Below are 12,500 nucleotides of genomic sequence, written 5' to 3'. Positions count from 1 at the left end.
AGTATGCCACTATTATGCGACTAGTATGCCACTATTACGTCACTATTATGTCACTATTATACGACTAGTATGCCACTGTTAGGTCACTATTATGCGACTAGTATGCCACTATTATGCAACGAGTATGCCACTATTTTGTCACTATTATGCAACTGGTATGCCACTATAATGTCACTATTATGCGACTAGTATGCCACTATTATGCGACTAGTATGCCACTATTATGTCACTATTATGCGACTAGTTTGCCACTATTATGTCACTATTGTGCGACTAGTATGCCACTATTGTGCGACTAGTATGCCACTATTATACAACTAGTATGCCACTATTATGCGACTAGTATGCCACTATTGTGCGGCTAATATGCCATTATTATACAACTAGTATGCCACTATTAGGTCACTATTATGCGACTAGTATGCCACTATTATGCGACTAGTATGCCACTATTACGTCACTATTATGTCACTATTATACGACTAGTATGCCACTATTAGGTCACTATTATGCGACTGGTATGCCACTATTATGCAACTAGTATGCCACTATTTTGTCCCTATTATGCAACTGGTATGCCACTATAATGTCACTATTATGCGACTAGTATGCCACTATTATGTCACTATTATGCGACTAGTATGCCACTATTATGTCACTATTGTGCGACTAGTATGCCACTATTGTGCGACTAGTATGCCACTATTATACAACTAGTATGCCACTTTTATGCGACTTGTATGCCACTACTGTGCAACTAGTATGCCACTATTATGTCACTATTGTGCAACTATTATGCCACTATTGTGCGACTAGTATGCCACTATTGTGCGACTAGTATGCCACTATTGTGCGGCTAATATGCCACTATTATACAACTAGTATGCCACTATTAGGTCACTATTATGCGACTAGTATGCCACTATTATGCGACTAGTATGCCACTATTACGTCACTATTATGTCACTATTATACGACTAGTATGCCACTATTATGTCACTATTATGCGACTAGTATGCCACTATAATCTCACTATTATGCGACTAAAACAAGTTTTTTTTTGTGTATTTTGAATACTGTATTTCCTTGAATTGCCACCGGGTATATAGTATGCGCCTGTCTAGAATTACTGCCGGGTCAAACTCGTTTCACAAAATAATTAGCGCATGCTTAGCATTACCGCCGGCTCCGGATTAACGCCGGGTCAAACTCGTTTCGCAAAATATTATTTTTATTAGCGCATGTCTGGAATTTCCGACGGGTCAAACTCGTTTCGCAAAATAATTAGCATATGCCTAGAATTTCCGCCGGGTCAAACTCGTCACGTCACGAGTGACACTTCACCTGTCATCATTTTCAAAATGGAGGAGGCAGATTTCAATCATTTGAAATCGCATAAAGGGAAGATTTGAGGTCCAAGCTATTTAATATGCTAAAAAGAACAGTAAGCAGCTATGTTTTATTAATATACCGTAGCTGCGTGTGTCAAATATGAGTCATTAAATGACTCCCGCCTCCTGGTGGTAGAGGGCGCTAGTGATCCTTCTTGCGACTACTCGGCTGCAGAAGAAGTGACAACAGGCAGCAAGAGTGAGCAGCGATCGTTTATTTTTTCCTCTCGCTTGCACTTTTAACATGGGGGATTACATATCTAAAATAAAACAGTTTTCTAAACTGGACTTTCAATCAAAGCAGGAGGTAATAAAGGAAGATCTCCATCGAGATAGAAAGACTTTTAAAACTGAAGAAAGATAAGGAAGACACCTATGTCAGATTGCACAATAAAATCTTTGTGAAAGCAAAAGCAGGGATGCTCCGCTCCGCCGTCGTTCCACTGATCTATTTTTGGTCCGGTGCCTTCCTCATTGATTTCCTCCCGCGAGCTTCACGGCGTGACAGCTAGTCAGCCTCCACCAGTCGCACACGCCCAGGACGTTAACGATGGCGGTGGGTGGCGGCGCTGTCTGGCTTTTAAATGGAGGGAGGTAATTGTCTGGGTCACAGCCGCTCCTGAATTTTTTTATTTTCCTTTTTTGACAAGCCTGCACGCGACGGCCATAATGGCGGCGATAGCACCGGCTCGCTCCCCGTGGTAGCGGCTGGGGGGGGAGAAGCCGACGCCCACTCACACAGACAAAGAAAAAGCGAGCCAACTGAGACGACGGCTCACAGAAAACTAACGTTTGTTTCTTCCGTCTGCCAGATCAATAATAAAAGCATTAGCCGGCGCAGACGCTCGCGGATTGATTCCTGAAGGAGTCGAATTAAATATGCACCCGCTGAGGGCATCGTGGAAAGTCCAAAGTGAAGGCATAATTAGTCAAGCCTGGGGCTCGCTTTTTTTTTTATTGGTCTTTGGCATCTTGTAAAAATAAACTCAATGTATTATTAACTAGAGAAGCACTCGGAGACCTCAGACCCTCAACCCCCGCCAGGCCCTACATCCCCAGCTGAACTACCTATAGTGCACAGGTGTCGAACCCAAGGCTCGGGGACCAGTTCTGGCCCGCCACATCATTTTATGTTGCCCGTGAAAGCCTGGAAAAAATGGGTTTCGATATAATACTGTTATGTTTACTAAGGGGAGATGACGGCAGACTGACACCAGGTGGCAGTAATGTTCATAAATGTATTATATATATATATAGCCAATGTATATATAATAGTAAAAAACAATACTACTGAACTATTTCGGTCCCCTTGAGGGGGGGGGGGGGGGGGGTTGCCCACATCTGAGGTCCTCTCCAAGGTTTATCATAGTCAGCATTGTCACTGGCGTCCCACTGGATGTGAATTCCCCCTGCCCACTGGGTGTGAGTTTTCCTTGCCCTTTTGTGGGTTCTTCCGAGGATGTTGTAGTCGTAATGATTTGTGCAGTCCTTTGAGACATTTGTGATTTGGGGCTATATAAATAAACATTGATTGATTGATTGATATAATGGAGTGTGACAAAATCCAAGTGTGTATGCGTGTGACTATGTGTGTAGATTAGCTGAAGTGTGTGTTACCAAAGTGTTGACGAGAGCGAAGGAATGAGGAAGTCCATGGGGCAGGCAGGATCAGGGGCGAGAGAGAGGCGTCAAAGTCCAGGGGCGAGCTAGGAGTCGAGTAACGAGGAAGGCAGTCGAAATCCAGGGAAAACGGAAGGAAAACAGGTTCACCATATGAGAAACTAAGTTCCCGCAGGGATCCCTGGGTCCACTGGTCTTTTAAGCAGCACGCCCTCATCAATTTCAGGTGTGTAGGAAGGCAATCGTCTGCAGGCTTGCAGCTGCGTGGGCGTGCTGCTCTCAGCGCGAGCAGGGGTGTGTCCGAGCGCGCTGTCAGCTGATAGAGCGCATGTGGGCGTGGTCCGCGGTGCGCTCGTCATGAGGCACAGATGAGGACGGATTGGGATGTGCCCTGGCTGTGACCAATAGTTTTTTTTTAACGTTCTTTCGGTACAGCTCGGTTGGTCGAGTGGTCGTGCCAGCAACTTGAGGGTTGCAGGTTCCATCCCCGCTTCCTCCATCCTAGTCACTGTTGTTGTGTCCTTGGGCAAGACACTTTACCCACCAGCTCCCAGTGCCACCCACACTGGTTTAAAAGTAACTTAGATATTGGGTTTCATTATGTAAAAGCACTTTGAGTCACTAGAGAAATAGCGCTATATAAATGTGATTCACTTCACTTCCCTTCAATTTTGACAGACAAAAAAATGCATATTTTCAACTTTAATATTACCTGCTCATGCCAATTCTATTATTACATACTGTATTGCAGAACTATTTTTGTGAGGTACAAACAAATAGTTAAATATCTGCTTGTCACCTTTATTTATGATTTTAAAGCAAGTTCTACGTTGAAAAAAAATCTAATAATCGAATGCATATGCATTTTGATTAGTCATGATTGATCACAGGTTATTGCCCGCATGCATAATCCATCCATCCATCCATCCATCCATCCATCTTCTTCCGCTTATCCGAGGTCGGGTCGCGGGGGCAGCAACCTAAGCAGGGAAGCCCAGACTTTCCTCTCTCCAGACACTTCGTCCAGCTCCTCCCGGGGGATCCCGAAGCGTTCCCAGGCCAGGCGGGAGACATAGTCTTCCCAACGTGTCCTGGGTCTTCCGCGTGACCTCCTACCGGTTGGACATGCCCTAAACATCTCCCTAGGGAGGCCTCCGGGTGGCATCCTGACCAGATGCCCGAACCACCTCATCTGGCTCCTCTCGATGTGGAGGAGAAGCAGCTTTACTTTGAGCTACTCCCGGCAAAGGTAACTCACTTGGGCCGCTTGTACCCGTGATCTTATCCTTGCGGTCATGACCCAAAGCTCATGACCATAGGTGAGGATGGGTTACGTAGATCGACCGGTAAATTGAGAGCTTTGCCTTCCGGCTCAGCTCCTTCTTCACCGCAACCGATCGATACAACATCCGCATTACTGAAGACGCCGCACCGATCCTGTCGATCTCACGATCCACTCTTCCCTCATTCGTGAACAAGACTTCTAGGTACTGGTAGTGAAGGAGTTTAAGTACCCGCATGCATAATATAAATTCATTTATAAAAAAACGGCCCTCTGAAAGCAGCCATTACTGCAATGTGGCCCTCAATGAAAAGGAGTTTGACACCCCTGCTATGGTGGAATGGAAGAGAGTCTTTGTCTCTGTGGGTGAAGGCGGGGCTGCTCCCAAACACACAGAAGTAGAGGCTGATAAGATAAAAGAAAAGTCAAATAATATACCGTATTGTCCGCACTATAGAGTGTATTCAATTAAAAAGAAGTTTAAAGGATTTGCAAATCATTGTATTCTGTTTTTATTTAAGTATTCACAATGCCAACTTAACTGGTTTTGTGTTTTGTAAATTACTTTCCCATTCACCGTATTTCCTTGAATTGCCGCCGGGGCGGTAATTAATTTAAAACCTCTTCTCACTCCGGCGTTTACCAAAGGCATACGGTAAATTTAAGCCCGCGCTTATAAATTTGAGTGTGATGTAAGGATACCATCATGAAAAGCACATTTAATTAAAAAAAAAAACGTTATTATGGTCTTACCTTTACTTATAAATGAAGTCCATTCGCTGCTTGTTCTGATCAAAAGCATCGATAACTTGTTTATAGGAGTCTTCCTTATCTTTCCTCAGTTTTAAAAGTCTCTCTGTCTCGATGGAGATTTTCCTTTATTACCTCCTGCTTCGATTGAAAGTCCAGTTTAGAAAACTGTTTTATTTTAGATATGTAATCCTCCACGTTAAAAGTGCAAGCGAGAGGAAAAAAATAAACGATCGCTGCTCACTCTTGCTGCTTGTTGTCACTTTTTCTGCAGCCGAGTAGTCGCAAGAAGGATCACAAGCGCCCTCTACCACCAGGAGGCGGGAGTCATTTAATGACTCATATTTGACACACGCAGCTACTGTATATTAATAAAACATAGCTGCTTACTGTTCTTTTTAGCATATTCAATAGCTTGGACCTTAAATCTTCCCTTTATGCGATTTCAAATGATTGAAATCAGCCTCCTTCATTTTGAAAATGATGACAGGTGAAATGTCACTCGTGACGTGACGAGTTTGACCCGGTGGGAATTCTAGGCATATGCTAATTGTTTTGCGAAACAAATTTAACCCGCCGGAAATTCTGGACATGCGCTAATAAAAATATTTTGTGAAACGAGTTTGACCCGGCGTTAATCCTGAGCCGGTGGTAATGCTAAGCATGCGCTAATTATTTTGCGAAACGAGTTTGACCCGGTAGTAAGTCTAAGCAGGCGCATACTATATACCCGGCGGCAATTCAAGGAAATACGGTATCCTTGTGAATGTTACTTTTGCTTTTGCGTTGAAGAATATATGAAAAATAAGGAAACGGGAATGCATGAATGGTTAAAAAACATACACAACGAAGTACTGGAAATATTATTCAAAAATAAAACAAATCCTAGAATATCTATTTGTCCTTTGAATCTTTTAGACAGAATATGTCTGCTAAGAGACGGACGTCCCTTTGGGAAGAAACGTCTGGGTTATGGTTGGATGCTCTTGTCATGTGGATAGTCTATGAAATATGGATGTGGCAGTCAAACACATTGTTATGATTCATGCATTGAGGGAACAAAGAAGACGACTCTGGGCTCAAGTCAGTTAAGTAAGCCGGACAAGAGATGCAAGAGCATTGTCCTGATCATTATCTTGATCAATCAACTGAATTTCTTGACTGTAACCCCACTTCCAGCACAGTGACGTCGTTGTTTTCTCTCGTTTGTTTTACAGGACAGAGAATTCTTCACCACAAAAGCAACGTCCTGGAGACGGTCGTGCTTATCAACCCTTCAGACGACGCCGTCAGTACCGAGGTAAAACAGGCTAGTATGTGTGCTAATACACTGCTCCGGTACTTCGACTTGTCCTCTGTTTACTGTTGAGAGCTTCCTTCGATGTCTGCTGTAAGTCTCCGAGAGCACTTTGACAGGAAGTGCTAGACAGTCAGGACAGAGCTTTCTAGCCGCTGGTCATGTCTCGGTTCAAAGTGTGCAATAATATTATACAGGAGAACAACACAGCAGCTGTGGCTCAGAGAAGAAAAAAAATGTTGCGGAGTAGAATCAAGTTAAGAAAAGAACATTTAGATGGTCAAATAATGCTAGCTAATTGATTTAAATGTTGCTAAATTAGTGGCATCATATTCCAAATGAGCTTGGATTGATCTGATTAGCCAATAGCGTTGCTTTTCTGATGCAATTCCATTGTATGCAATCAGCTTTATTCGGATTCCAAAGTGGGAATCGGCTTTCAACTCGACAAAAATGATTTGCTTTGGGTTATTTTCTAGGTTCGGTTGATGATCTCCGACTCTGCCAGACACAAGCTTCTGGTTCTGTCAGGTCAATGCACTGAAAACACCGGAGAGCTAATACTTCAGTCTGGATCCTTCTCCTTCTCCAAGTTCATCGACATATTTACTGACCAAGAGGTGAGTTTTACTTGGGTGGCACACCGCTTTTTTTCCAGGTGTGCTAAGATAAATCCATTGTTCACCACTTTTGTATACAGATTGGTGAATTGCTGAGCACCATTCATCCAGAAAACAAAGCCAACCTGACACTCTCCTGCCCCGAACAAGGTGACTGGAAAAACTCAAACTTGGACAAACACAACCTGCAAGACTTCATCAACATGACTCTAAACTCGGCGCTCATCCTGCCTGAAATGGAGGGCCTCTCCGAGTTCACAGAGTATTTATCCGAATCCGTGGAGATTCTGACTCCTTTTGACATTTTGGAACCGCCGGCCTCAGGCGGATTCCTCAAGCTCTCCAAACCTTGTTGCTACATCTTCCCTGGCGGCCACGGGGACTCTGCTCTCTTTGCTGTCAATGGCTTTAACATGCTCATAAACGGAGGTTCCGACAGGAAGTCCTGCTTCTGGAAATTAGTGAGACACCTGGACCGCGTGGATTCCGTCCTCCTAACCCACATCGGTGACGACAACCTGCCAGGCATCAATAGCATGCTGCAGAGAAAGATTGCGGAGCTTGAAGAGGAGCAGTCGCAGGGTTCGACGGCAAACAGTGATTGGGTGAAGAACATGATCTCGCCAGATATCGGTGTTGTGTTTGTGAATCTCCCTGAAAATCTGGAAAATCTTGACCCCAACTACAGAGTGAGGCGGAACCTCGAAGAGGCAGCTGCCACTCAGCAGTTCCTTACCAAGCTAAATTTGAGAATAGAACCTTTGCAGCGATCTGTCGGAAACACTATTGAACCCATGATACTATTTCAGAAAATGGGCGTCGGGAAGCTTGAGATGTACGTACTAAACCCGGCAAAGAACAGCAAGGAGATGCAACACTTTATGAAGCAGTGGACTGGTAGCCAAGATGACACAACTTCCATACTACTGCCAAACGGAAAAGAATCTGAGTTTCCTGTATCATACTTGACTTCTATCACCTCCCTCATTGTGTGGCACCCTGCAAACCCCTCGGAAAAGGTAGTGCGAGTTCTCTTTCCAGGGAATGCCACCCAGCAGCACATCTTTGAAGGTTTGGAAAAGCTAAAACACCTGGACTTCTTAAAGCAGCCTATTGTCACTCAAAAAGAAATGTCTGCCAACGTGCCTCCAACACCGACACTAAAGCAAGCTAAAATGAAGAACAGAACAGACAGCAAGGAGAGCTTAAAGTCGACTCCAAAGCCATCACCAATTAAAGGTGTCAGGAAGGAGCCCAAGGAAGAAGGAGCAGAAAAAGCAAAGGCAGCTGCTGACGAATTATTTCACGAGAAACAGCAGAAAGCAGAAAAAAAAGAAAAGGTGATGGTGAAGAAAGAACGAGCGAAGGTTTCTGAGAAAGAATTAAAAGCGAAACCGGAACAAGCAACCCCGAATGATACACCTGAAAAAAAGAAGACTCAAATGAAAGCTAAACCCGAAAAAGAGAAGATTGCTAAGAAAGACATTAAAGTGTCTGCCGAAAAGAAAAAAGAGGTAAAAAAAGATGCTGTCAAAAAAGAGGATGCGTCTAAAAAAGATATTAAGAAAGAAGAAGCGAAGAAAAAAGACATCAAAAAGGACACCAGGAGAGATTCCCCGATGAAGGAGAAAAAGGATGAAAAGAGAGACCAAAAGAAAGATGTTAAAAAGCCATCAAAAGAAATAAAGAAAGCATCTGCTTCTGGAGAAGACAAAGGTATTTCCCCTAAACCAAAGACCCTGAAGAAAGACACCTCCAAAAAAATTGCAGGGTCGCCTTCAAAGCTGAAAGGCAAAACAGCTTCCAAAGTGCCAAAAGAGGCAAAAGTGGATGCTGCCAAAAGTGCAGCTGTTGCAGCTAATGTTACTGAGGACCCAGAGGCAGAGAGGTCTGTTATGTCTTCCCCTGTGGACCTGACAAGGGACATTGAAGAGCTCAGAGCAGAAGAGCAGGCAGAAGATGAAGCAACTGTGCAACAAAATGTGGAAGAAGAGGCTGTGATGACACAATATCGAGGAGAGACAATGCAGACCAAAGACTCCCCCGGTGCACTGGAGTCATTAGATGAGGGTATAACCACAACAGCGACTGAAGGGGGTAGTAGAGACTCTCCAGATGAACAAGCTCTCAAAGGAAAACTCAATGGCAGGTTTGAAGATGAGGCAACTGTAATGGAGGAAGCGTCTGATGGAGCAGATTATGAAGAGAAGGGGGAAACAGAGGAGGTTTATGAACAACAGAGTGTGAAGTCAATTAAAGATGAGCCCAGTGAAGATGAACATGTAAAGAGACATGATACACCCATAATAGGAGATAGCATTAAGGACCAGGCTGATGTTGAAGATCAGCTTGTAGGAGAACACAGAAAAGAAAAGGAGGAACTGACTGTTTCAGCCTCACTCAAGGAATCATCGCCTGTGTCCCCTGCCGCGTCGATCCATGATGAAATGCTTCCAGCTGGTGCTGAGAGCTCTACTACGTCGGATGATGAAAACAGAGAGGAACCACCTGAAGAGTTTACGGTCACTTCTGGCCTCACTCATTCCACTATTGAGATCTCCAGTGTGCCTACTGCAATCGATGAGATGTTGACTCCGAGGGATGGCTTGAGCGATGAAACAGCTAACGAAGAGACTGACTCCCCTTCGCCTGATGTTGGCAGATTGGGGATGTCACAATCTGGGGAGTTTGATAAGAACAAATCCCCTTTATTTCAGAGTAAACCATGTTCAGACTACTCCAAAAGTGACGCCACGGAGGGTCACGACTATAACCACACTGCCACGACAATCTCCCCCCCTTCATTATTCGAAGAAGACAAACTCTGTAGAGAGTTTTCTTCTGATGGTAAAGTTGAGGATTTTAACACACTTGAAGAAACATGTGAGAAGCAAGACACAGCGAGACTCTCATCAACATCACCTCTTGTGCATTCTCCCCCAGGTGACCAAAAATACAATTTTGATTCCCCATCAATGTTTGCTCCACCTATAGAACTCTCCACTACCTTAACAGGGTCGCCTAGAGTGATGAGCGAGTCCACCCTTAGCCCAGAGGACAAAACACTGGAAGGGGCTAACTCCCCCCAGTCCTCCGGCCATACACCCTATTACCAGTCCCCAGTAGACGAAAAAGCAGGAGCTCTGCCACCCATGTCACAAAACGAAGAACGGGGTCCAACTATTGTGGAGGTCACGAGTGATAAAGATGACTCCAATAGGGCTACACCAGAACTTGATGATAAACAGTCAGAGTGTTTCTCCCCCACAGATAAGAGTGTATCATCTCCAAAAAGCACACCTTCAGCTGAACTTGACTCCCCAACAAAGAAGGAACTGGATGAGATGAACAACCATCAAGTCTTTTCCTCAATGCCAAGACAGGTTTTAGAGGCTACTTCGTTCCCAGCTTTAAAGGAAGAAACTAAAATGTCCATTTCAGAAGGTACAGCATCTGAAAAGTCAGACACACCCATGGAGGAAGTGGTAGCAGAAGATATGTTTTCTCATCTAGCCTCAGCCTCTACTGCCTCCCTAGCCACCAGCTCTTTGCCAGAGCCAACCACTGATTCCCGCTCCCTTCACGCGGAAGTTGGCTCTCCCCACTCGACCGAAGTAGATGATTCTTTGTCTGTTTCTGTCGGCCAGACCCCAACAACTTTTCATGAGGCTGAGGCATCTCCATTCAAGGAAGACTGCCCCCGGCCAATGTCCATCTCACCAGACATCTCACCAAAGAATAAAGTCAGAGCACAGATGCAGGACACAAAGTCACCAGAACATTCTACCATGTCAATGGAGTTTGGCCAGGAGTCTCCTGACCACTCATTAGCCCTTGATTTTAGTAAACAATCTCCAGAGCACCAATCTGCAGGAAGCAACTTGCGTGCTACAGAGAATGGCCCAACTGAGATAAATGACAGTCCTTCAGATGTCAAAGTATCTGAAGAACAACCCTCTACCATTGAGGAACCTTTGCTGTTTGAAGAGACCGATTCAGGTCGTGCTGCTTCTGCAACCCCATCAGATGCCTCCCAATCCACTCCCTCTGTCACAACCCCGTGCCAAATGACTGAGATGCCCCCCATGGTTGAGCAGGCAGGTGGATCTCCCGTCACTCCAAAGGCAGCCTCTCTCACCCATTCTTCTCATTCCAGTGAGGGTTCCCCAGTTTCAGGAGGTCCCATTGAAAGAGACATCAGCCCACTTTCACTGTCCGTGGAGCACTTTGCATACAAGTGTAACACACAAGAGACACAGGACAAGCCACCTTCTGAAACAACTTCCCCATCAACTTTATGGTTTTCAGATGAAGGGAAACTTTTTCCAGAAAAGGAGACCAACCCCTTTAAATGTGAAGATTATACACTTGAAGCCAAATCTCCCGTGTGCGCCGAAGTCCCTTCCCCGTCACATCTACCTCTGTCTTCACATCCAGCCTACACCTTAAGGAACCCAGATTCCTCTAAGGTTAGTCCTTCCGCTTTGTCTAAGACAGATGTTGACCTCTGCTTGGTCACTTCCTGTGAATACCGTCATCCCAAGACGGAACTATCTCCGTCTTTCATCAACCCGAGCCCTCTTGAATATTTCATTAATGAAGAGAATGTCGTAGAAGAAGAGAAGCCCCTTGAGACAGTTGGAGGAGGACCTCCACCTCCTGGAGAAAAGCTTTCATCCAAACAATGTGAGGAGACGCCACCCACATCCATCAGTGAATCCGCCCCTTCTCAGACAGATTCTGATGTTCCACCAGGGACAGAAGAGTGCCCCTCTATAACAGCAGATGCTAACATTGATTCTGAGGACGACTCAGAGACACTGCCTACTGATAGAACCCTGACCTACAGGCATGCTGATCCTCCTCCGGTGGCGCTCAGGGACACAGCTCCATCCACAGGTCCCCATGATTCCTGTATGGTCGACCCTGAGGCCCTCAAGGCTGAGGAGAACCGCCACAATGCAAACACAGACTCTGTAGAAAAGCCCAAGAAGAAAAAGCTGACCAAAAAGTCTTCCTCACCCGCGAGAAAAAGTGCTCTGTCAAAGGTGAAGGATTCAAAGACAGCCTCCCCAAAGAAAAGTCTGGGTGGGGGGAAAGATGCCAAAAATGCAACCAACACATCAGCATCGAGAGGCGCTAGCGGGAAGGCATCAAGTGTGGTGTCTCTGCCGAACTGTCCTCCCATGTACCTGGATTTGGTTTACATCCCGAATCACTGCAGTGCCAAGAATGTTGATGCAGAGTTCTTTCAGCGCGTGCGGTCGTCTTACTATGTGGTCAGCGGCAATGACCAGACGTCTCAGGAGCCCAGTAGACCGGTCCTTGATGCTCTGTTGGAAGGGAAAGCCAGATGGGAGAATAATATGCAGGTATGTTACTCGTGTCAACATTATTATTTCTAAGAAATTGTGAGCTGGAGTATCACACAAGGACTATCTCTCGACACTACCAGGTCACGCTGATCCCCACACACGACACGGATGTGATGAGGGAGTGGTACCAGGAGACCCACGACAAGCAACAGGAGCTGAACATCA

The 12,500-nt window shown here is 45.2% G+C and overlaps 1 protein-coding gene across 1 annotated transcript in view; it reads left to right on the top strand.

Annotated features, from left to right (window-relative positions):
* The window catches only part of map1b (microtubule-associated protein 1B), a 28,853-nt gene that overhangs the window by 13,757 nt on the left and 2,596 nt on the right, over nucleotides 1-12,500 (top strand). The window contains exons 3-6 of the mRNA XM_061907976.1: nucleotides 6,261-6,343; nucleotides 6,820-6,960; nucleotides 7,041-12,332; nucleotides 12,416-12,500. The exon at nucleotides 12,416-12,500 is cut by the window's right edge and continues 2,596 nt beyond it. Of these exons, the coding sequence (XP_061763960.1) occupies nucleotides 6,261-6,343; nucleotides 6,820-6,960; nucleotides 7,041-12,332; nucleotides 12,416-12,500 (5,601 nt within the window). The remainder of the gene's footprint in view (nucleotides 1-6,260; nucleotides 6,344-6,819; nucleotides 6,961-7,040; nucleotides 12,333-12,415) is intronic.

Source organism: Nerophis ophidion, linkage group LG08 (assembly GCF_033978795.1).
Source record: "Nerophis ophidion isolate RoL-2023_Sa linkage group LG08, RoL_Noph_v1.0, whole genome shotgun sequence".
NCBI classification, from domain to species: domain Eukaryota; kingdom Metazoa; phylum Chordata; class Actinopteri; order Syngnathiformes; family Syngnathidae; genus Nerophis; species Nerophis ophidion.
This window is presented reverse-complemented; position numbering and strand designations above follow the sequence as displayed.